The 26,853-nt window shown below is 39.0% G+C and overlaps 2 protein-coding genes across 3 annotated transcripts in view; one reads left to right on the top strand and one right to left on the bottom strand.

Moving 5' to 3' along the window:
- LOC124633847 (syntaxin-binding protein 5) overlaps nucleotides 1-26,853 on the bottom strand; it is a 233,651-nt gene that overhangs the window by 46,523 nt on the left and 160,275 nt on the right. For both annotated transcript variants that reach the window (XM_047169209.1, XM_047169211.1), the window contains exon 2: nucleotides 6,255-6,352. In XM_047169209.1, coding sequence (XP_047025165.1) covers nucleotides 6,255-6,352 — 98 coding nt within the window. The remainder of the gene's footprint in view (nucleotides 1-6,254; nucleotides 6,353-26,853) is intronic.
- Nucleotides 9,511-12,026, top strand: LOC124633849 (basic juvenile hormone-suppressible protein 1). The gene is made up of 4 exons (XM_047169214.1): nucleotides 9,511-9,639; nucleotides 9,721-10,554; nucleotides 10,639-10,799; nucleotides 10,938-12,026. The coding sequence occupies exons 1-4, from the start codon at nucleotides 9,511-9,513 to the stop codon at nucleotides 11,968-11,970; spliced, it is 2,157 nt and encodes a 718-aa protein (XP_047025170.1). The 3' UTR covers nucleotides 11,971-12,026.

Below are 26,853 nucleotides of genomic sequence, written 5' to 3'. Positions count from 1 at the left end.
ACTGAGAATGAATTGTGTAAACTTTGGCAGCTATGAATAATTACAAACTTTCTTGAAAGGTGAATTGTCATAATAATGGCTCCTGAAAAGTTTGCGAGCACGTGAAACGACTTTCTGCTTACTATTATAATGATAATTATTAGCACAGCTTTTGAAAACAGTATCAGAACTGTTTGAAGGTTTATAGTATTAAAAACTTTTATGAATGGAGTGGGTTTATGTCTTTGTTGTCGTGTAGAACATACTAGAGGTGATATAAAACGTTATGTACTAAAATACTCGTGCGTAGGTAGATGCAGCGACATTACATGGTTTAGAGGCGCTCAACCCGCTCGGGGCACTAAACGGGACCCATACTAAAAATATTGTTTTCTCTAACATTTTCCTCACATTTACGATACCTACATAAAAGGCGACCTGCTGTGAAATTTCATTAAAATCGGTACAAACCAACGGCCCTATGACATTGTGACGAATTAAGGGAAAACTCAATGTTTCAAGGGACTCGGAGCTATAAACCTTATTTTATATTTATTCATATGTTTTTAATGTAAAACGGTGCTCCGAATATAAATTAAAAGGGATCTCGAATGGCGGAAAATATGGAGGTAAACTGAGTTTGAAACAATTAATTAATAACGCAATAATTTTGTAGCTAGCAGTTATTTCTGGCGCCAGAGAAGCAATAAAAAATATTTAAGGAAGGATTCCTGAAAAAATCCAGAGCTTATTAATAATTTATGTACAGTATAGGTAGACCATGATAAGAGGCAGCAGGTATGCAATTCGTAACGCCAATCTGAAATAATCTAGACTTACATGAACACGACCAATATTAAAAGAACTCACAATTACTGACTTGGTAATTGCGTAAGCACACAGAATAAATAACACCCTCCATTTAGCACCACAAACAAGCAGCGCACCAATCTAAACGAACAGTCAATGCATAGCCCACCGTGCCATTACCAACTAATATAAAATAAATAGCGGGTGCTACAAACTTGTTGATATATGGCAACACTTGTGGATTTGTTCCACAAGTCTGGCTGTATTGTCATTCTGCGGGTGACAGATCTCACGCCACGCGAGGGAGAGGGCTGCAGGAGGGGTTGGCGTCTTGCCAACTCGTTACACACCATCATTTTATCGGGAAATAGATCATTGGCAGTTATTTGTTGCCGTTTTAAGTGCTGAAGTAAACCTGATGTATTTAACACGTGGATATGTCAGCCATAATTCATTTGCAGCACTGATATTTTTAGAGACCAATCTAATTATCTTAATTTGAAGCAAGTCACTCTGCGCACTTTTCTCATAAATAAAACACTATAACTACGACATAAGTCCTAGGCTAGGTCTCCTAGAAAATATAAACTAATAAGCCCGACAATAAATATCAAAGTTGCCACATTTGGCTGGGATTTGTCCGTCGTTCCAGTACAGCCATCTGGGAGTGCTTGGCTGCAGTCCAGCGCGGGATGACGGAAGGAAGCGAGCGACGCCGGGAGGCAACAGCTGTGTGCTGCCAGGTGCCAGCTTTGTATCGCTTGGCACCAGAGTTTATAGGTTTTTGAAGTATTTTTTGGAAACAGTTTCACTGTAAGTGGTGACGATTTTATTCCCTTTTAAAAGAATTTGGATGTTAAAGTAAATGAATGACATTATTCCTGTATATAATTAGTTGCAGTTAATACATAGCAGGTGAGCCAAATGATAAAAAATATCACGTCGGTTCAACCACATAATCATTTGAAGCAATATTAGCACAATACAGCTGGCAGTCACGTCGGCTTCTTCCTGTGCCGTCCTATTAACACCACCGACCCACATCCCTGCTTATCCGTACCATCACGCGAGATAATACCGGACCGGCGCCGCCAGCCGCCGGACACCCGGCGTCCGGCACACGCCGGGAAAACGAGGAAAGATATTATTTTTTCGTCGAAAATATTTCTATAAGGCTGCCAAAGGTGTTTTATTGAGGTCCAAGAATAAACTACTGACTAACAGACTTCATATCAATTGTAAATATATGACGAAATACATTTCCTAATCATATTCGGGATGAAATAACCATTTCAGCGATCCTTGAAGGGTGGCCAGTAATACAGTCGTATTGGGCGAAACATTTCATTCCGTACAACGTACGTACTTGAAAAATATTTCTACCGATTCAATTTCCACAAGTGTGAGCATTGTCGAATTAACTCTTCATTTTATAACTTGAGTTTTCTTCCCAGTTCCACGTGTACCAGCCCCCGGGAGGGGAGGCGGAGGGGGAGGATACGCCAAGAATATCATAACTTCAACTACTTCGTAACTGCGGAAACTATTCCGTATCTTAGCAAAATAATATTAGTTTAAATACTACACGTTCTTGATTGAAGGAGTGGTATGAGCTAACTTTATTCCTGTATTGTATAAAATACGTATATTATAGTCAAAGTTACTTATCTTACTAAAGTAACGTATCTTATTATATGAAGTACAAAGACTTTCAGTAATTTCTGACAAAAGCGAGAATTTATAACGCTAGGTACAAGAAGAAGATTTACAGCGGTCCCTGGACTCTCAGATAATAATCGCGATTTATGTTCTGAAAGCGCTAGTCAAAACCAGAGCCGAGATTAAGATCCCCGACTTAGAAACATAACTAATACAGATAGCTTTACTAACTTATAATAAAGCCATCTTTTACCTAATCAAATGAACGCAGGTATTAAAATTTTGAACGTAGAAGATCCATTCTTTAAGAATTCGGATGTTTTTTTTACATAAAGTTGACAACCTTCTTTTAAGCAATCCACACGTCGCGTCGTCAACTTGTGACGTCACGACGGACCCGGTCCGTTGCCGTTCCGTCTCATAAATTGACCGGTGTCCAATCCGCGTACATTTAATTAAATCCTGAATCGGCCGAAAAGCTCTGCGGAATTATAAGCGGTCCCTTGCAAATAGGCCTCTAATAGACACGGGGTCCGAGGGGGTGGAGGTGAAGGGAGGGGTGAATTGCGGTCAGCCGGGGATTAGCAGAAAGTGTTCTGTAGACTATTTGAGCGTGAGGCACGGTGATGTGGGCTCACTTGAAACAAGGGTCGGTTGGATCTTCGGCGGGTAATGCACGTTCAATGGTTACCATTAGCGAGTTTTATTGCACAGGTCGAGTCAGCGAGTTGAGTTTCTGACTGTTTTTATCGAAGCTGACATTAAATTGATTTTCTGTTCGCAATATTTACTCTTTGGTGTTATGCGAGGTTGAAGTAGACATAAAGTCGAATAATAAAACTTTATCTTAGATTTCGTGAAACCTAATGCTTTTACGTTTACAATCAGTTTTAGTACGGCATTCACGTGCGTCGTATGTTTGTAACAATATTTCCACTGAGACACAAAAGTATCCTCAAGAGATAATTGTATTCATTCAATTCGTTGTAGTTCGCAGTATTCCCTATAGTCTAGAACTACATTAGGAGATTCCGCCCCAGATTAGGAACTCCCAAAATCCAATTTGTATGCGGCCCACTAGAGAAAATCAGCTTAATAAAATAAAACTAAATAGTATCAAAGCATTAGGGCGCTCGCATTCGCTGGAGGGACGCGGGTTCGACCCCGGAGGATGTAATTGCGTACGGATATTAAGGGAAAGCGAATCCACCTGTAATCCTTATACTTTCCTTTCAATTACAATTTACATAATGCTAAGATTTAGTCTGAATGGTTCCTCTAGGTTTATTTTAACTTTTATCTATCTCGCTGAAATCTATTTTGTTGAATCTAGATATGTTTATTCAGTATGTATATACAGGGAGTTCCATCGGGAACATTTACTTAGTTTGATAATAATTTCAGACGGCTTACTGTTTCAATTAGTATCTAGACGTATTTGCTAAACTTGTGGGTACACATTACATCAATATCTAGGTAGATTGCTAGGGTCTGGAATTCGAGATTATAATAACATAGTCTTAGTTATCTAAAGCCATGTGTATTTGGTACATGAAGCAGATAGTAAAGTAATCTTTGGCGGCTTAACTTGGGTTATAACTGGGATTGTTATAATTAGTTCTGCTATTCAGTCTTAGTACGACCACATTGTTAAGTTGAATTATCCATACTAATTAATATTATATGTAGAGCTGAAGAATTTGTCTGTAAATACTACACAGATTAAAAAAAAAAAAACTATACAGCCCATTTATTGAAAAAGGCTGTAGGCTACTTTTTATCCAGGTGTGCGAAGTAATCAAAAAGGGAAACTCCTAATTGCTAATCAAAATTAAAGATCAAGGACAAGGATAAAGTACAAAAAGTCAACAGGCATCAAACTCTATTACTATAAAACAGTTTAATTGTTCCCCTCCCCTTTGACCCGGAGTGGATCACTCTGAGCCACTTATATCGGCACAAAAGCGGATATAACCGGTTCGCGGCGGTTCGCGCCGGACACAACCGCCGAACATTTAGCCACTCGAGTTGGGAAAAGCTTTCAAGAAGTGGCGCCTGTTTGTCGAGCGCTTACTGACGACAACCACCTATTGACAGCTTTGTTATTTAGGTTTTAAGGCCTCTGTAATACCTACAGGCTTAGGAGTACTCAAAGAAATGATATAAAGAAAGTCTTGAGATGGACTGCTGTGTGGAAAGATTACTTGTACAAAAGTACTTACCTATTCATTGGTTTACCATTCGTGCTAAGTGTCTGAACATGAATAAAATGGCAAACATAGTCCTCATAAATAAAACTAAAGTATACCTTACAGTTGAATATCTGCTATTATACATAGAATGTCTATCGCTACCAATACCGCTTTACATTCATACACGACTGAACCGATACTCGAATAAAATGTAAACACTATTTTTACGAGCAAGCGATAGCGTCCGAACTGTTTGCGTATTTATGAGGCGACCGTACTAAAGGGCTCGTAAATAGCGTGTTATGCTGACCCCGCATGATAGGAATAACTCGATCACTGGCGGTGACAGCCTTGTCTAATGCATACTCAGCCTCCACTACGCGGAATAAATTCTAATTCATAGATCATAGAGCGTCTAAGACCTAGGTCAATATGGACGTTCTTTATACCTACAGCAAAATGATTGGTAAACGGTATGATTGGTATACGATAGCTTATGTACGAAAAGTTTATGCCTACATTGTTGTCGTACTGATAAAAATCCAAAAGCGGTCAAAAATGATTTTGAGAACTATTGAGGACAGCTGCAGTATGTAGATAGGTCGACAGTGTCGATAGATAAGTAATATGTAATAACTACTGATAAACTGTTGCCAAGCACTTTTTTGTGCCTATGTGGCCTACTAAAGTGATTCTTACAACATGGTAACTAAAGTGTTTAGACAGAAAAATAGTTTTTTAAATTCTATGTTTGTTAAAAACTTGTAATGTTAACGACAAGTTTCTATTTTTAACTTGCTTCTTAATTTCACTACCCACAGAGAAGTTCTCAACACACCTGTTAAGTAATCTATTGCTAATATTATAAAGAGGAAAACTTTGTTTGTTTGGTTGTAATGAATAGGCTCAAAAACTACTGGACAGTTTTTAAAAATTCTTTCACCATTCGAAAGCTACATTATCCACGAGTAACATAGGCTATATTTTATCCCGGTACGGGCAGTAGTTACCACGGGACGCGGGTGAAACCGCGGGAAAACGGCTAGTTTTTAATAAATTAGGTATTGTGCTAAAATTTATAAATATCTTATTAATAATTTATTAAACAGTTTATGTCCACAGTTCTTGAAGAATAAGAAGAATTCGAATTTATGAGACATAGATAGGCAAATAGAACTATCAAGTACAATGGCACTGCTTTTTCCTTAAGAAATCTCTTTCAGCAGGCCCGCTATGAGTGAATTAGAATAAAGATATCTTATCTCTCAACAAAGTATATAAAAGTAAATAGCCGACACTGCAATCATATGAACTTTCTCCTAGCAACATCTAGAACAGATAGATATTCGCGTGACCCCCGCCTCACCGAACACGCGATTCGGTGCAGGTATCATATGTCAGCTGACCTCAGATACAGTGCAGCTCTTACATTGCACTCATTTGTTTTCACTAATGAGCGGAATTTTTATACTTTCATTTAACTACATGTTTTTATGAGAGTAAGATATTTATGGGAGATTGTAATTGACATACATCACTCGGATGGTAAATAATTGGCAATTAATTGCTTCAACTTAGCTACTTTAACTAGGTTACGTGTTGTGAGAAGGATACATTCTGAGGTTGCCGCCTTTGTCGCCTATGGCGAGCAGCTTCTGTATGGGGTCCCATGCTAGCGCCGTTGGCGAGAACGGGAACCCGTGCCGAAATGTCTGTAAACAAACAGAAAACAAGCGTTAAAAACGATGTTTGTACAAATTATACACAACATAACATTCCAACATGAAAGAGTTCCAACACAAATAAATACAAACTCTTTATACCCGGAAAACCAAAGACCAATCGTTATAAATGAAAAAGAAAAACAAACAAGCAATTTGAAAATCGAACACCTAACATCGGAATTGGGTTCGAATTTCAAATGTACACATCGGCGACCATCAGCCGCCATGCCGAATATAGGATACAATTTCATTATGTTTATTTATTTTCATTTGAAACGCTTTCACGCTTACGGGATTTAACGGCTCGGGGTGAAACGCGCAGATATCTTAAAATAAAATGCGAGGGTACAGGCGTTTTCACGTCGGGTTAACATTCGCCCCGCGGGACGCAGATAATCGTAACAAGGTAAAATTGATCATTTAAAAACGTGGCTGTTGCGAAATAAGCTTTTAAAAATGTTTCTCTTGATTTATGAGGGAGCAAAGTAATGAGTTGGAACACTTTGTTCAGTATAAAGATTCATTGTTATAACGGTCTTGCTGATAAATTGTACATAATGGTAATTCGGGCCGTTTTTTAGCTTTTATGCCTGAAGAAAGCCATTACGTTTTTCACATGATTTACGTATTTCTCTCGAATATTTTATCATGTGGGTTAAGTAGGTACATGTGTAGTGGAAGCTGAAACAAATTGGCATAGGTAATGGATAACGATATCAAACTTTAGGATCATAAGAAGAAGCAGATAGCTCGACTTACATGAATGACATAACTGTATGAACTTTAAGACCTTATCAACTGTTATTAATTTGCAATTTACTGATATGCAACATTGTAGCGTTATGTTTTGGCAACGGATAATGTTATCTTAGAGCATGTGTCATTGTGTGTCGGTCGGATGAGAAGCCGGGGGGCGTGGACCTCCACTGGGAATATCTGTGGTTTGATTACTAGATTCTTATCACTGTTATTGCAATATATTAGAGTGGTATTTTTATTATAATAACATACTTATAAATCAATAACAAATAAATTAAAAAGCACAATTCTTATCAGGTAAGAGTAATGAATAGTTCTCAAGATGCATCAGCATTGTTTGTCCTGATCCAGTTTAAACAGTTAAGTACTCCAGTATACAGATTATGAGTTGCATGGCAACAGGGCCGTTAGCACTTTCACAGTAAATAAAGCAATTAGATAAAAGTGGCCTGACCCAAGGAAATAATAGGAGTTAACCCTTAACGCAATAATATGCGATAAAGGCTTGCATCATACAAAGCTCTTCATAGTCAACAAGAAACACATCAATCACAAAAACATTGGTAGGCTGAACCACAGCTATTTTATTTTCGAGTTCAATAGTGCTAGAGGAACTTTTTCAATACATTAAACAGGAGACGTATGCTTATGAGTGGCGTGAAGTGTTCATTTATCATATCATGTTTGCCAGAATGAACAGATTTTAACCCCCTAAGTTAGATGAGAAGTGAAACTGTTGGAAATTCTATTGTGTATTAATCAATATACTATAGGTACTGATGATTCATATTGCCTATACAGTTTCCTGAAAGATGTCGTTCTTTAGTTTTTCCTGATTGATCCTAAATTAAGGGGCTTTTTCAACCAAATTACTTTTATCAAACCAAATATTACCAAAAGCACCATTGTTGCCACCCCGTCGGCTGAAGACTTAGGAGGTGTTTTATTATTTATGACAACATTTTATGCTATTAAGAATAAGGTAGCTGTTTATCTTGGAGCTTTTCAAAGAATCCTTTCTGGAATGTTGATACACACTCATAAATAAGTGCCGACATGTTGTCACTAAAGGTTATTAAAATGTAAAGGTTTGCTCCTTCTCCTTTGACGGAGGACCTTTTTGTGCGCGTAATGGAACGAGCTCGTAATACCTACGAGACTACCAGTCAACTCCACTCAAAAGCGTGATTGATGGATAAACTACAAAGCACTTTAAGTGTAGCGAGTAACACTATATTAACTAACAGAAAAGACTGTATTTCTATAAAAAACATGTTACAAAATCCCTAAGAACCCACCAATTTAGCCTTAAATTACAAGTCGTAAAGCATGCTCAAGAATTCACATAAAATAAAAATAAATTTAGCTTCCAGCCGCGATATGTCGTCTTTACGAGTTGAAGCACCTGTTTTACTGCAAATGAAGGTAATTCCGAGGCCGTGAGCCTCCTGCCTCCGCCTGCGTCTCCTAGCGAGCTCACCGGAGGACATCACACTACGAGAGGTTATCTTGACGAAAAAAACAACAATAATAATGACGTGCGCGCAGATAGTGCTGAGACAAATACGCTGGATGAGTATAAAAGCGGTGTGCGAGGTGAGAAGTGCACAGTTGTGGTGCAGCGGCAATCATGCGAGTTCTCCTGGTATTGGCCGCAGTGGCGGTGGCGGCCGCCTCCGTCGTCAAGGATGACGGCACAGTCCTCATCGGCAAAGACAACATGGGTGAGTTGCTTCTGCTAACTGATGTTCTAATGCTTTACTCTCTTACAACTTGTGATGTTGCGACTCATGTAACGCAAGGCATGCAGTCCAAAAATAGTTGTCACAATGTTCATGATAGGTCTAACGAGTAGTTTCAGCAAACAGGATTCTGTTTATTTTGATCCGATAATAACTTTGTTTGTCTGTCTGTCTATTACTCAAATGATTCTAGACTAAGTTACAGTCTGTTAAATGAGCAATGCAAAAAGTTTGAATCCGCGAAAGCCAGTTACATATCTCCCTCAATAAATATGTATCTTTGATCAGTTGCTCTACTGTACAATCTAGTCAGAAATAGAAACAAATTAATCAAGTTGTAGAGACTTGTGTTTTGATTGCGTTGAACTTTGTTTCATAAAAATATGATTAAATTCTCAACACAAATTGTAAAACCTCAATAGCAATTGCTTGAAAAGAAAATGGAAATGTCAAAACAAGATTCTGAAGCCCTAGAGGAAATCAAAATTGAAACAAGATTGCGGAATTTGAATCGAAATTGGATATTACGCTCAACATTAAACTTGGACAATCATCCGGCCTTTTAATTAGTTACAAAGTGTACTATGGTGTTGAATATTTTATTACACGTGGGGGTCTAAATGTGTGCTGGTTTTTTCAGTAAATATGGACATTAAGATGAAGGAGCTGTGCATCCTGAAACTGCTGAATCACATCCTGCAACCGACCATGTACGACGACATCCGCGAGGTGGCGCGCGAGTGGACCATCGAAGATAACATGGACAAATACTTGGTAAGTAATAGGAAAACAAAACTATTTTTTTTTTGTGATTTAAGAAATGCGATGAGCTTATAAATACATATGATATTGCAGAAGACAGATGTCGTGAAGAAGTTCATCGACACGTTCAAGATGGGTATGCTCCCCCGCGGCGAGGTGTTCGTCACCAACAATGAGCTGCACATCGAGCAGGCCGTCAAGGTCTTCAAGATCTTGTTCTTCGCCAAGGACTTCGACGTGTTCATCAGGACCGCCTGCTGGCTGAGAGAGCGCATCAATGGAGGCATGTTTGTGTATGCCCTCACCGCCTGCGTGTTCCACAGGACTGACTGCCGCGGCATCACCCTTCCCGCCCCATACGAGATCTACCCTTACTTATTCGTCGACAGCCATATCATCAACAAGGCTATGATGATGAAGATGACCAAAGCCGCTACTGACCCCGTCCTGATGGACTACTATGGCATCAGGGTGACTGACAAGAACCTGGTCGTGATCGACTGGCGCAAGGGCGTCCGCCACACCCTCAACGAAGCTGACCGCATCTCGTACTTCACCGAGGATATCGACCTGAACACTTACATGTACTACCTGCACATGAGCTACCCCTTCTGGATGACGGACGACATGTACACCGTGAACAAGGAGCGCCGCGGAGAGATCCTCAGCTACGCCAACATGCAGCTGCTGGCCAGGCTTCGTCTGGAGCGCCTCTGTCACGAGATGTGCGACATCAAGGCAATGATGTGGAACGAGCCGCTCAAGACCGGCTACTGGCCCAAGATCCGCCTGCACACTGGAGACGAGATGCCCGTGCGCAGCAACAACATGGTTGTTTTGACCAAGGACAACGTCAAGATCAAGCGCATGCTGGATGACGTGGAGAGGATTATCCGTGATGGCATCCTTACTGGCAAGATTGAACGCGTAAGTACTATTTATATGATTAGACGTCACAACTGACATTTTTATTAACATAAAGTTTTACTAAAATAATAATGTTTTCTGTAGCGCGACGGAAAGGTTATCACCCTGAAGAAGCCCGAAGACATTGAGAACCTGGCTCGCCTGGTGCTGGGCGGCATGGGACTGGTCAACGACGACGCCAAGTTCATGCACTTGATGCACCTCATGAAGAAAATGCTCAGCTACAACACACACAACTTCAACAAGTAAGTATCACGAATGATGTCTTTCAACTCCACCATATTCACCGAATACCACATTAAATACAATGTATGTGTGGTATACATATAAATATTTTTTAAAATTTATTATTTTACACTAAATTAATAACATAATGTTTACAGATACACGTACGTGCCGACCGCTTTGGACATGTACACGACATGCATGCGCGACCCCGTCTTCTGGAGGCTGATGAAGCGCGTCGCTGAAACATTCGTCCTGTTCAAGAACATGCTGCCCAAGTACACCCGCGAGGACTTCGACTTCCCCGGCATCAAGGTCGACCGCTTGACTACTGACAAACTCGTCACCTTCATGGATGAGTACGACATGGATATCACCAACGCTGTCCTCCTTGACGACGCTGAGATGAAGAAGAAGCGCTCCGACATGGTGATGGTAGCGCGCATGCGCCGCCTCAACCATCACCCCTTCAAGATCACCGTCGATGTCACCTCTGACAAAACAGTGGACGCTGTGGTCCGCATCTTCATTGGTCCCAAATATGACTGCCTCGGACGCCTCATGAGTGTCAACGACAAACGCCTTGATATGGTTGAAATCGACACTTTCATGTACAAACTGGAAACTGGCAAGAACACCATCGTTCGCAACTCTTTGGAGATGCACGGAGTTATTGAACAGAGGCCATGGACCCGTCGCATTCTGAACAACATGGTAGACACTGTCGGCATGATCAGCAAGACCGTTGATGTTGAGAGCTGGTGGTTCAAGACCCGCGTTGGCTTCCCGCACAGACTGCTCCTGCCTCTTGGTCGCCGTGGTGGTATGCCTCTGCAGATGTTCGTGATCATCACCCCAGTCAAGACCAACCTGCTCCTGCCTACCGTTGACATGAACATCATGAAGGAGCGCAAGACTTGTCGCTGGAGCGTGTGCTTCGACACGATGCCGCTCGGCTTCCCCTTCGACAGGAAGATCGACATGACTCACTTCTACACCAACAACATGAAGTTCACCGACGTGATGGTGTACAGGAAGGACCTGGGCATGTCCAACTCCGTCAAGGACATTGACATGTCCGACATGGTGATGAAGAAGGACGACCTCACCTACCTCGACAATGACATGTTGGTCAGGTGGTCCTACAAGGACGTCATGATGATGAGCAAAGACGATATGATGCGAATGTAATTCTAAACTTAAGCAACCCTCTGTTGATTGTAAAGAAATAGCACCCTATAAATGTACTGTCTTGTTTCAATTAACTCGTTGGTGTAGCGAACACTCTGAACATATCTGAGCTGTATATCTGTATGCTCGCACAAGTTTCACTGCAACTAATGGATTCCTCTAAAATTCATCTCTCTGTCCGCGGAGCGCAAATAAAATAGAAACACAAAATTTCAATTAACTTGTTCGCAAGGCGAGAAAAGTTGGGAAACTAACAAGATTTCGTGTTTTAAGCCCGTTGGGGAAATATAAAGAATGTCTTGTTTTTTAATAAAAGTTTTCGTCTAATTGGTATTTCATAAATAATTGTGAACTCGGTAATAGGTCCGAAAACAAAACGGCAAGGGACGGCCGAAGTCTGGCGAAGTGTGTCCTAAATAAACAAATAAAGTTAGAGCAAACATTTAGAGTCCCTTTGATCCCGGACTGAGTACTGAGACCCTTCGAGACAGCCTTTTCTTATTTCAAATTTATTTACAAGCTGCGGACTTGGACGCAAATAAAACTAGCCATTTTTGGAGCCGCCACAGCGACATGACAAATGGTCCTGTTTAATTAGACAAAGGCCTGCTTCCTTACAAAGGACTTGCTTTGAAATGGTATTATTTATTTAAATATTATTTTACTTTATGACAATGATAAAGAGAAAGGATGTTCTCTCCAACTGAGTAAAATGTATACTTTTAATTAAATGAAAAGAAAATGTTCCTAGAAACTTGAGCTCACAAAACAACTCAAAGAAACAGACATCTTTCATCAGAATCCTTCCGAACCAATTCATAGAAGAAAAATCTAGTCAAAATGCCAAACAATTGAACATCGTTGAACGCTGTTCATTTGAACAAGTTAATATCCTATTACTGAGTGACAGACGTTTCAGAAAAGATTTCATTTTCCATTCCGAATAGGATTCGAAGCGATTATAATTTGTTCCAATTACAGGCGAGGATCGAAGGCTACAGGGAAATCTCGTGTCTTACAGTACTGTTCGACAGGTAAAATATAAATGAACATTGTTTTAAAAATACCGTTTTGTTTTTGATTGTGAATTACTTGAAATGTTATTTAGGGAAATTGTAACAATATAATTTGTGTTTTATTACAACCACATCCCTCAGTTTGCTCTTAATGGAGATGTGCACAAAGGCATTGCAAACAGTACTCCAATAAATATTGCAACGTTAAAATAGTACAGCCAAAGCATTTGTTTGCAAAGTTATTCAATCCGGAGTGGTATCGCAAAGCAAGCGGGAATACTTGGCATACGGCAGAGTACAGGCCACGGCTCGCAACAATTGCTACATTAACATTCCTGTGCTATAGGACCGATCGCGCCGCTCGTACGAGCGGGGTAGTACTCGCGCGAGTTGCCGCAGCCACGTGCCGCCATATTGCAATCACATCACTGACAGCAATCTACGCGATCTGTTAAATATATTTTGAATAAGTTTCCGCTTTGTTCGGCCGCATAGCTGAAGCTCGGCCGATATTTCATTTAGCATGCATGGTCGGCCGTCGGCCGTGCACGCTCGTTCACTATGTAAGATTTTCAGTGCTTCTGGTCTTTTTTTACGGACTTTAATAGAGATGGACGTTAAATTAAATTCTTTGCTGTGGATTTTTTCACGTGATTGAAAAGTTAAAATTTATTAAAAAGATGGATCGGTATTTAATCACATTTTTGCCGTTATCGATTACAAAGAAGTTTATTTATCTCCTAATTAGGCAAAATGATTAAGTCCCTGAACCATCACTTTATCATTATAATTTAACGTCCTTATTAAAGTGTTTTATACTAATTATAAATTACACGTTACCGCGCACTCACTGGAGGCCGAAATCCGCGGTTTTCGCATGAATGTGTGTTGAGTCGCGATCACACATAACTTATGTATCAGTATATACGGCGCTACATATTAGTCGCTTGAATAACTTAATTACATCTCCAACACGCACCATGTAACACACGCAGGGGATTACCAACTTTATACGAACGAGATAAGGATGAATTTCGTCTGTGTTAGGTTTGGGCATTAAATACGCTTCAATCACAGTCGGTAATTTCCGATGGCGTTTTGTGGATTTGCTGAGTTTCCATTATGTGAGACAGTGTGAAGAAAATTGAGCTATTACGCTTAACGTGTGTGTCTTTTCATAATATAATCTTTAAGGGAAAATGGGAGATAAAAAACCGGCCAAGTGCGAGTCGGGCTCGCGCACCGAGGGTTCCGTACAAATCCTGTACAGATAAAAAGTGACTCTCGCGCAAACCGTTCAGTTTTTTTTTTCTGTATTAAATCCGCCATGTTTATGGCGCCTATTCTATTCTAATTCTCTTTCATACCAGTTCTCGCTTACATGCCTCTCGTACTTCCATGCTGCATACTGTTTCTTTCTGATATCCATCACGATACATTCTCGTGGGTGGGATTCCCACTTGTGTTTCTGGCTACTCTAATGCCTTATATTTATTTGTTTACATCTAATTTTAGGGTGAAATTACTGTTTTCGATTTCTTTTAATATTTACAAAAATTGTATTATGCTAGTACATACTTATTTACTTACTTAACTTATACAATTTTACTACTTAGTCTACTGTTTACAATTTAAACATTTCTTAGTTTCCTAGGCTTCTTATTTTATACATTAATATCAAAGGAAACATAGTTTTAATTTCATGTTTTATTTAACCGTTCAGTCTAGAACAATCATAGTTATGGTAATTTCGTGAGAGTCAAAATAGTTAATATTTTTTATTTTATAATATAGCTAAAATAGTAGGCCAGTACCTTGTAATAGTTATTTTTATTAAAGTTATTTATTTACAACATTTTATAGTCATCATTCAGAAATCTGATTATGTCTTTTATGTCGTAAATTATGTCTTAAATTTCAACCAAATCTGTAAATGGTGACTGAAAAAGGTGTGAATTGTATCACATTGAACATTAAAGTTCGAAAAAACGTTATCTATAATTGTATTACTTCGTGTAGTGCTGGTGTTTATTAACGGAAACATGTTTATGGATGAAAAATATGTGGAAAATAAATTCATGCATGGAAAATTACTTGCCCGAACGAAAATTTACCCAGCAACCCGTCTTCCCAAAGACAGTGGGATTAGCCGCTCTGCAGAGTAACCCGGAATAGTTAAATAGAAACGGCTATTACTCCTACCGAGCGCGCCTACTGACTGTGGGTAGATGGGAGTCGGGGCTATGCTTTCAGGCACTACCGTCAAACATTGACACCATGTTTGACGACACAACTTTCCGCCTCGCTACTTGTTTACGTATAGGAACAACGTGCTGCTCCCCTCATCGCTGCCACTGTGGTGAGGCTGTCACCAACCTCGGACACCACGGCCTGTCGTGCAGCCGTAGTGCGGGCCGTATTCATCAATGACATTATACGTCGCGCTCTTGTTGCCGTCGGGGTACTAGCTGTAAACGGCTTGGCACGCGACGACGGTAAGAGACCAGACGGCATGTCGTTATTCCCTTGAAAGATGGGTAGGCCTTTAGTATGGGACGCAACCTGTGTCGATACTCTTGCGCCATCATACCTTGCAAGTTCTGCGTGCTGTGCTGCTGCTGCCGCTGCGGCTTCGGAGAACCTGAAGCGGCGGAAATATAGTGGTTTTGTCGGAAACTATATTTTCGAACGGTTTGGGGTTGCAACCCTCGGGTCCGAATGCCCACATTCTATTTAAAGATCTCGCGGCTGGTTGACGCTTCTCGTGACCAAAAGGCTGGCTATTACCTCGGACAAAGAATCAGCATGGCGATCCAACAAGGTAATGCTGCCAGCCTCTTGGGCACGCTCCCAGTCGACAGCGATGGGGACGAATTTTTGGACGCTTTTTAGTTATAGGTAGTGGTTTTTTTTTTCGTGAAGTCGTGGTGGCCTAGTGGGTAAAGAACCAACCTCTCAAGTATGAGGGCGCGGGTTCGATCCCAGGTCAGGCAAGTACCAATGCAACTTTTCTAAGTTTGTATTTACTTTCTAAGTATATCTTAGACACCATTGATTGTGTTTCGGATGGCACGTTAAACTGTAGGTCCCGGCTGTCATTGAACATCCTTGGCAGTCGTTATGGGTAGTCAGAAGCCAGTAAATCTGACACCAGTCTAACCAAGGGGTATCGGGTTGCCCAGGTAACTGGTTTGAGGAGGTTAGATAGGCAGTCGCTTCTTGTAAAACACTGGTACTCAGCTGAATCCGGTTAGGCTGGAAGCCGACCCCAACATAGTTGGGAAAAGGCTCGGAGGATGTTTTACTAGGATAGTTTTTTATATGTATTGTAAACATGTTAATGTCTTTGAATATATTTATAAGTACTAAGTATAACACAGCAGTTAGGACGCAATTAGGTTATATACAGAATTACCTTCACCAAAATATTCAGATTGAATGACGATTGTGTTGGTCTTTGTTTTGGTTGAACTAATTACTGTGCCTAAAAAATTTAAAAGGTTTCGGGTTTTTCTTTTAGGTTACCTTAAGCTATTGTTTCATACCAAAATTCAAGATTCAATGTCAGCGGGAAGTAGTCTTTAAGTTTTTATTCCGTTGCGAGTAGTGGCGAATTTTAAAACCTACCTCAGCGTTTTGAATTTTTGCCTTGATTTAGAATTTTTCACAGTTTAGAGACAATTAGATTTAAGAAGTGTTTGATATGAATTTCAACTGTAATATCTCTACGCGTTCATATGAAAAAGGGTAGGTAGTAAGTTTATAATTATTTAAAAAATATTTTATGTCATGTAAGCAAAAATAATATTTTAATATTGTATGTAACTTCAAATTTATCATTTTCGCAATTTTTCCTTTATCTGTAATATATAACGTTGCTTCGTGCCGAATTTCAAGATTCTGTGTTCACGGGAAGTACCTTGTATGTTTTGATTCCCTAGCGTGTGACGGAAATTCCTCTAAGGTGTCGGTATAACTGCTGTATCTATTGATCGCGTTAACTTAGAAGTTCGATTTTTGCACTGCTTAAAGGGACAATAGACCTAGGTATTTGGTATAAATTCCGATTTGATACCTTTATTCGTTCGTGAGAAATAAGGTAGTAAGTTTCATTTTATTAAAATATTTTTATTATATTGTATAACTAAAAAATTGAAATTTTCGCAATTTTTCCCATATTTGCATTATATGACAATGCTTCATGCCAAATTTCAAGATTCTGAGTTTACGGGAAGTATCCTGTAGGTTTTGATTCCTTTGCGAGTGTCGAAAATTTGTTGAAAATATCGACATAATCGGCTGTATCTTTTGATTGGCTTGGCTTAGAAGTTTGATATTTTCACAGCTTAAAGGGACAATAGATTTGAGTGTTTCATGTGAATTTCAGCTTGATACGTCCACGCGTTCTTGAGATAAAGGGTCTTGACAGACAGACAGACAGACAGACAGACGGACAACAAAGTGATCCTATAAGGGTTCCGTTTTTTCCTTTTGAGGTACGGAACCCTAAAAATGGGTAAAAGGTCTGCTAGAAATATTTAGATTATAGAGCGCCTATATGACTAGAACATAGCACGTTGCATGTTATGTCAATGGTTAGGCATTTTCAGTCACCCAGATGTAATGTTACAAAACCATTTACAAGTTAAAATTTTTGCTCAAATGCTTGTTATATTACATGACGTGTTCCAAGATGTTCCTTCAAAGAGTAAACACCTAGTTTTCAATTTAAAAAGAAATAAAAACTAAATAATGAATGTATCTCGATTAATACTCAAAGCATAAACATGTAGTGCGACGCATCCTTCGGCGCGCTCTATGAAATATGCATCGTTGTCGACCCACTTCTGCTCCGTCGGGTCCGTGACACCCGACAGCCAATCCGATCCGACCCCATCGGACGGACACGGTAAATAACGACAAGGCCAATCATTCCCCACGTCATATTGTAACATACGAGTGCAACAATACCAATATAAATCGTTCAACTTCTCAACTACAAATAGACGCAAAGCAAATTGGCTCTCCGCTACGTTCTCTCTCACTGCACGTATTCTTGTAAAACTTTCATTCCATACAACGGGCTATTTGCATGAAATCGAAAACTGTCAGCGCGAAATATGATATGGAAAATCTGAACATTATATCTTTGTATGCTCTAAATCTTATTTTATTCTTGAAGAATATGAATAGGATTCTATTATTTAGTCTCTTAGCACAAATTGAAATATCATTGTGGATAGAAATGAGATTGAAATGAATGAAAAACAAAGGCTAGTAAAAAGAGCAAGTGCATCGTTACCATAATCACATTGCGAACAAACAAAGACAGTCGCGATACAAAGACAACACTGCGGATTGTCTCTGATGCAATCCCCGGCGGATGCTTTGTCCTCTCGCTCATTTTTAATTAATTTTAATAAAGAAGTCGCACGTACAACTGCTGGATATTTCAATTTTAAAATAATATCAGGAATATGAGATGAAAGCCAGTGGAGGTAGCATTGAACACGTACCTAGTATGTATGTGCATATATGTGCATCGAGATTATATGAAGGAAGTTGCACAAGGCGTCCCGGGAGCGCAGTTATATGAAATGACAGCAGATATTGTGTCGGCGCCGTTGTTCTACCAGTGTAGCTAGACTATCAAGTGGTGCTTAGTATGTTTCTGATAGTTTTTAGAGAAAGACTACACAGCTTAAATTGGCAATAAACACTACCGTTGAACGAAGTTAGTAGTATACACAAATACCTCGAAAATATTTATTCCGCCTAACCATAACGACAATCAGGCCACCATAAATAATATAAGAAATAAAACATAACTGATGGTGACATATACGGCATCACTAGACATGTCAGACGACGGATCACTCCTGCCAATGACACATCAATCATAAGGCAATCTCACGACGTGGGGGGGGGGGAAGAGGATCAGGAGTGGTATCGAGCAATTTGTCGGGATACTTATCTACAGCAACGATCGCCAGCCGGCTAGGATCTCGGGTGATGGGATGTCGAGTGGCTCCTTGATGGTTTGAACAAGTGATTAACTTGAGAAACCAATTAAGATAACTTGAGAAGTTTGAAATATCCTTTGATGGGTCCGAAAAGAAAAACCGATCTTAAGAGTGTATTCTAAGCAAAAATATCATGGCGATGATGCTACAGGTTTCTGATATAAACAATATCAGGCTTGATTAAATATTAAATCAAAATCTCGAGCTCCTTCTAAAAAGGTAACTTATCGTAACTTTTTTAACCAACTTTATAAACTCGTATTAATTTTCCGATAAGCTCGCTAACCGAACCGAAAGGCCGTTCTAATGAAACGGCAATAAACAAAATAACGTAATGAGTGTTCCACAACAAGTTAACTCAATAATATCAGGATAACTGCGAGAGGAACGATCCTAATTGATTAATTGCTAAACATTAATCACTAACCCGGTGTCAAAGATAAATTATCCGGAGAAGCGAAGATGGTATTTGAAAATTTGCACAAATTGGAAAGATAAAGTGCCTAGTCGTTTGCTGAAAAAATCTTATTTCAGGCATTTTTCAACGAGGGGAGCGTAACAGTGTTTGTTTTGGATTCTTTAAGAAACGTTTTAATGGAACAATTGATATTATATTTGCCTTTTTACTCGAGAACTCATAACGAATTTCCGAGATTAGGGCCCTTTGTCATTATGATTAAATTTTTTGCAACGTTTTAACATATTTTTGAGAACATAATATAGCTCTTCTGTTATGTATTTGTGGCTACCAGCACACCTCTCTATCAAATCAATACATTTCTTACCAACCAACAAATGTGGAAAACTATAATTATTGTACTTTAACTTATACACAATACAGGTTCACAGAGGCAGCACATTAATCTTCTTTTCTTACAATAATGGCGTTGCATCTAAGTCGTGTGGCTTCTAGCCGCACAATAGAGACCAGGGTGCATCCGTCACGGCACAATGCGGGCTGCAGGCCGCCGGTGCATTATCTACTGCATCATGCGGCCATTACTCACGTGCCCACTGACTCCCTGATTGATCGCACATAAGTATTGCTGACTTTGATTATATTGCTTTTACATGTGAGAGATAATGGATAAGAGTTTTAAAGTTGGGTACCTAATTAGGTATTTTTTTACTAGGTAACTTAATTAACTATTTGTGCCTTTTATCTGATAACTATTACATATAGTTTATGATTGCTTCTCCTCCACAAAAGAATTATTTAGTAACCAATCTTCTAAAAGACAGTATACAATCAAATCGATCTCGCGAAATCTCTTGATAGTAAGATCTTAACAAGTCCACTAATTAATGTAGCGTTTACATAAAAAAAGACACCAAGTTATCGTTCGCTCTACAAGTTCGACACAATTAACAGACAATATCTTAGGCGGCGCCCCAACGAAATGCGAGCTTCGCGACAACGGCACGACAACGTTACTACAACGGCACGACAACGTCACGATGGCGAGACAATGGGTGTTGTCGAAAAACGTGGCCGAGGGACGGCACACAACTGTTGCTTGTAGCTTCGCGTGTTTTATAGTACGACAGCACTAGTTAAGTCATTTGTTGACCGTTTATCCCGAAATGTATTATTGATTTATTAATCCTACATGTTTCAACAGAAATTTGCTGTTTGCTACAACTCATAAGGTACTGGAGGCAGAGTAAAAGTTTCTGACTACCCATGATGACTGCCAAGAGGATGTTCAATCAACAGCCGATGAAGCTGCGGACAGATACGGCGAAATAAATACTAATCAAATGATAAAATAATTCAAGATTATCATACAACACCAATAAACATAATTTAGTCTAACCTTACAAAGTTTTCGTAGCGTGAAGTATATGCGTACGTAATAAGAAAAGTTTTGTCTAAGTTAAAGCTGCCTGACTCGTATTAAGTGATTTACTAAATAATGTAGCGTTAACTTAAGTCATTACAAGCGTGTTTACAAAGTAACAACTTGAGACTTAAGCAACTGATAAAGTATAAATAAGTTTTCACTTGTTAAAGTCTTCGGATTAAATATTTACGAGATACTCAAACAACTCAAATTTAAATAAGTAGCCCCTGAAATATCGACACGAGGCTGACATAATGCCGAGATAATCACACTATTAGAGATAAACAGTATTCCTGTCACTGCCGGGGCTGCGGGATTGTTCGAAAGAGTTACCGCGGCCCTGGTACACACGGGGGCTCCAGAAGGAACATGGTGTGTCGCACAACTGTCGAATTATAACAGATGAGCAGAGACAGAGACATCTCAGTACGTGCTACGTGTCTTCCAATTATCTCAGAATGTAATAAACATAAGAAGAAGAAGAAGGAAATAAAATCATATAAATTGTGTTTAAGCCAAATAGATCGACCAAAAGCCAAATAGTTTCAATATCTCTTAGCAACGGGTCTATCTTAAGTCAACAATTTGCTATGATAAAGACTACGATCAAATAGCTGTAGAACAGACTGTAACAGTATTTTAAAACAAAGAACTCTTGACACGAGGCTATCTATAATCCAGTTCCTCCGAGCCTCAGCTTCCCTCAGTAACAGGTAATTGTAAATCCCTCGAGGGCAACTCTCAGCGCACGTAAACTATCAAACAGGAACCTCTCCAAGCTCCGTTAACTTTCCCCGAGCTTAAACTGACACTCAAAAATGTTAGTTATTTACTGAGAAAAGCTTTCATTTCACTCAAAGGCTAATATTACTGAATATTACGACGGGCGTTAGTCTCGGCGGAAATATTTCAAAGTCAAAGCACAATATTCTTGACGTTTGAAAAATAATCGAGTATTGCAAAAGTTGTCGCTGAATGGAATAATGGCCAGCCCAGTGGCCTACATTGGGGGGGCCTGCGGGGCGAGTGCGGGGCGAGTGCGGGGCGTGAGGGGCGCGTCCGCTAACAGGCCGCGTTCATTTGCTCTGTTTGCCACACTCCATTCAGTTTTCAATCGCATTTCATCAGTTTTCAATTGTCTTGCTTCATTTGCGCCGCCTGGCTTTGTTTGTAGTGCCTTCTGTTCACTTCGCAGCGGCTACAGATACAACTAGGATTCTTACATTGTTTTGAAATAATTATTAACTCTATATAACTATTTTACGTTGAGTTTCGTACTTAATTTTGTCTCTACTTGTTAAGTTGAGAAAGCACGCCAAACTCAAAACAAACAATGTTGTAAAATCACTTATTGAATCTGGAGTGAAACGTTGTCTTGTGATGTTGTTGATCGATAGTAACCGCAAGCCGCGGTATTTGATCTCGTGAAACACTTGACGACAAAGTTTTAATACCATCAAACGTTTCCAACCAACGGAAACTGATCGCGAATTCAAATCCCTTTACAATGCGCCATTGAACGGGCTCACAACGTAAGTCGTGCACTAGAGACGTTCCAAAATGGTCCTTATTACATTACATTAAAGCTCAAGCTGTATGCAAAGCAGGTTGGCAAAAGGACACAAATTATTGTTATTTTAATGGCGGAAACGTGATTCAGTTTGTTATCTAACGCCATTGTTCGTGTATTTAGATGTGCGGTGTTGTTGTGTCGACAATCTGCAGAATAATCTCTCTCATCTGGAGAGAACTGTTGTAAGTAATGGGAGAAGTTTAACATCATTACAAGATTTCAAAGCTATCGAAGATAAAACACAAGAGATCAATGCCGGAGAAATAAAAGAGGTTAATATCTTTCTTGAAAGCAATGAAAAAGTGTCAAAGAAAAGATAAACTATTCACAAAGCTGTAAGTCAAATGAAATAAAGTTTCCTCCTAACGGGTATCGGGTGTCAGCAGCTGTGTCAACGTTTTAGAATTCCAAACCGCCGACGTTCCGAGGCGCACAGCCAATCTGGGAGCTCCCAGTTGAGTAATCTTCTCTTTGACAAATCGTGTCTGGGTGTTCCGAGTCGCAGGCAGTCGCCCATCTGTCTTACCTATTTGCGTTTAGGTTTTTCAATTTAGTTCGGCGGTGCCTGGAGACTGGGCTGGAAAGGTTCGCTTATTCAATTGGCTTGAACTTCGTTGGTTTATTTATTATCTTTGTTTTAGTGAGCTGGGACCAACTGTTCTAGTTTTTTTTTGGGATCCTTGCGTTTGGATGTTTTCAAAGATACAAAAAAGTAACGAATTGCTTTACTTTTTGTACCGAGGTTACTATTCATATTCTAAGTAAGAAAACCTGTAAGACGACTTTTATGTTGTACTAAAATACAACAATATCAGTAATATAACTACATGAAAAATAACTTTATCATTTCATCTGAATACACAAAACCATCGTTAAATACCGCCGGGAGCACATCAAAGGATCTCTCGCGAAAAGTTGGCGAGGCATCAAAAAATCCCATAAATAAAGGGCGCGAGGCCTGAAAACCTCACGTGGGAGGCTTTGAAGACTACCTCAATAAGGACGCGGCGTGAAGGAGTTTTGCCGAAAGCCGTCCACAATATCTGCCGGTTAGCGAAGGCGCCACAAAAGGAGCGCGCGCTGACATTTATCAAGACGATCCTCCTTTGTTTACGCTATTGTACATCAAACGAGTCCGACTGGTCATTTTTCATTGGACATCCTTTGTTGTATTATTTGTTTTTGTTTTATTACTTACTGCTTTTCCGTATTTTTACTACAAACTCCCGAGTTACAACTGAGAGAAACTCCTGATAGGACGGATATAAATTAATACAAAGTTCTCCTTGAACTACTTTAACCCTTGAAAACTACTTAATAACTGGAAACCCTCTTAGTCTAATTCAATTTCAATGGCTCATCACAAGAGTGCAATTTGAAACTACGTTAACTTCTTAATCAACGTTCGCTTGGTTCTAAAGTGTTTAATTGAAGTAATTTTGAGATCCTTTTTGCATTAAAATTCATCAAGCAAGTAACGAGTAAAGTTTGAAGCAAGTCCACTTTATTAAGAGACTCAGTTGTGGAGCCGGCGGGGGCTGCGGTGAGGACTACACTCGTTATCTGTACTCACGACAACTTCTGATGTATGCAAAACCAAGTTTATGAGCATAACCTAAATAGGAGACAGTAAATATGGAGAAATTAATGTTGTACATTAATATTTATGAAAAAAAAATCATTAGAGGCAAACGGCTTTTTGAGAAACAACATATTTATTACAGCTGTACTTAAATGAAACAAAACTGAAAGTACTAAAAAGTCTTGTTCAGCCATGTTTCTCAAACATAAAGTTCAACACAAAAACTTGGCTAACAAGTTCTCCGACGCAGATGGCAAGAAACAAGTGGCTTCCGTGAAATATGGACCAATGACGGCGAGAGATAATCTCATTTACCTCTGAGCCGAACAGATTGAATACATAATGTAGATTTAACCGAGTCATCAATTTCCTGAATCAACGCTGGCTAAATTGGTTTAGAACTAAACCTGGAAGTTAGTTTGTTGAGCGATTTACTGTTGCTTTCGTGTTAATTGTTGCTTTAATGTTGTCTGGCGCTAACGTGGATTCTGTTCCCTGAATTTTAACGAGATTTAGTTTTCTGTTTGTCTTTTTGCTTCTTGTTTTAGTTGCTTTTCATCTACTAGAGTGTGCAGTTTTATAATTACTGGCAAAATTGTTAAGGGTTCCATTTTTTCATAAAACGATGTCTACATACACTTTTAATCTACTGCAAGGTAACCAATGTAAAATTTAATCAGTTTCACAACATCATTCAAATCTTCAGCACGTGCTAGAATAAATTAACAAATTAATTTAATAAGTTCAGCGTGTTGACGTGTACAACTTCTTCATTTAGAATTATCTCGAGTCTCATCTGCTTGACTTTCATTAGCATTCACCACATGTGTACGTCCTTATGTATGTGTGTGTGTGTGTGCAGGATTAATCCGAAACATTCACAAAGGTCAGCAGAGCTTAGCGTCTCATTTCCTTTCACTCTGATATTCATAACGTTACATTAATCTTACTGAACTTGCTTTAGGAAAATGAGGCGAGTTGCTTTGACCACCACTGATGAAGAACATGCAATAGCAAATACTTGTTCAGCATCAGTAGTCTTAATTATAACACTCGTATCAATTTTATGTTTATTATCATGTAATTTAAGCTTGTTGCAATTTATATATTTAATTAATATTTCAAAAGCCAGCAGCGATCCGGATAGATCTTCTTCGTCATCGATTGTATAGTTATGCCAACAAATCAGCATTCAATAAATATGCCAGAGTGGAATAGTTACTAACAAGCCTTACGTGGCGATATGAGCAGGTAGAGTTCTAACAAATAATGGTAATTTTATAACTATAATAACAATTACAGTCATAAGTATACTTAATTTAGTGTCGGTAATAACATTCAGTTCAATGAGTATATGATGTGAATTAATTTGGGAATTATCTCGCGTGAGTCTAATGGCATAATTCACGTTATTAGTTCGTGCAGCATCATAATATAGAAACGCGCTAGAATTGAAAGGATTTGCATACAAACAACGTCATTATTGACTTTCTATGTAGTTAAATTATGGTTTAGATCAGTGACAAAATTAGGTTGTGGTATATATGTATGTAATATACATTATATTTTAAAAAGATAAGGTTAGAAGACGAGAAGATTAGTGGGAGTTAGTAACTGCCATTATAAAATAGAAGATTTTACAGAAACCTGATTAATAAAAATGTTACATTATTGAGAATGAACTATTGCAAAAATATTTTAAAACCCTTTGAAAGCATTTTGTTTAAGCACCACTTTCTATCGATAGATCCCTCGGTTTATTGTTTAAAATATAAAATGTTTCATGAATACATTAGGGTGTAGGTGACACTGCGTGGGATAAATGTCATGACATTGAGCCTCGATACAATATCTGTAACCTGTGCATGTGTGTGTTCTTATTACAATACAAAAAGCCTATTGCTTTAGTACTGGCATACATTTTTATGTTATGATACAATATTTTATTCTCGAACGATAGGGCTATTATATTCGTATTATGTTCGGAAAACTGAAACATTTTGAAATTATATTGTTTTTTTTTTATTTCCAAAAGTCTGAACATAAAAGTTTAGGGGGACAGGTGCGTTTTGTTAATTTTCCAAAAACCGTTTACAGTGTTAAACCAACCAAAGCCACAAGGGTTCACTTTAAACGGCTTGAATTTATCGAAACAACAAAAAGACTTTTTAACAAATAAGGCTCGCGTTACGTAAAAAGCACGTTAAGCTGTAAACACATGCGAGAGAGTTGTTCGCGTCATTACACAAGTCGTTATCTGCTGAAGAGGGTAGCTGCCTCTGCACCAACAGACGGAAGTACCATTGTTTAAGGTATTACAGGATGTAGGTTTTACTATACGTTCTAGCAGTAAGACAGCAGCTGTGTACAGGCTCTTAGAAGTAGATGGGTTGTAGCTGAAGTTATAGTAGGTTGAAGGAGAATGTGTAGTTGTAAAAACAGCACGCGTCTATTAGCAGTTACTTTTCCTGATCTTGTTTGTGGTTTACATGAACTAAGTTTTTTTAAATGTCCATAAAACCTTAAAATTATTGTAAAAAGACACCTCAGCCACTAATCCCACTTTCAGACAGTTCGGGTGCCGGCGCGTGCGCCAGCGAGTGCGGCCAATACAAACATGAATGTTTAATCTCGTAGACAACAGATGTCCGACCTCTGCCAGGTCTGACTGACAACAATATTAATATTGCCAATGTTTTGACTGTTGCAGGAAATAAGGAGCGCCTTTTAAATTAGCTTTCCAGATGACTGCGTGAAAGGTGTCGTGTTGCCTTTTTTGTCTTACTAATTATCTTTTGTTTACGTCGGTTTTGACAGGCACGCCATTTTGTGTAATTATAAGCCT

The sequence above is a fragment of the Helicoverpa zea genome, chromosome 10, assembly GCF_022581195.2.
Source record: "Helicoverpa zea isolate HzStark_Cry1AcR chromosome 10, ilHelZeax1.1, whole genome shotgun sequence".
Taxonomy (NCBI): Eukaryota; Metazoa; Arthropoda; class Insecta; order Lepidoptera; family Noctuidae; genus Helicoverpa; species Helicoverpa zea.
Note: the sequence above shows the minus strand (reverse complement) of the source record. Positions and strands in the feature narration are given on the sequence as shown.

What these genes read in the sequence shown, in the direction of transcription:
- LOC124633849 (XM_047169214.1), top strand. Translation starts at nt 9,511, where the DNA reads ATGGACATTAAGATGAAGGAGCTGTGCATCCTGAAACTGCTGAATCAC. An exon ending in ATAACATGGACAAATACTTG is followed by an intron (nt 9,640 to 9,720) that starts GTAAGTAATAGG and finishes ATGATATTGCAG; the next exon opens with AAGACAGATGTCGTGAAGAA. An exon ending in TTACTGGCAAGATTGAACGC is followed by an intron (nt 10,555 to 10,638) that starts GTAAGTACTATT and finishes TGTTTTCTGTAG; the next exon opens with CGCGACGGAAAGGTTATCAC.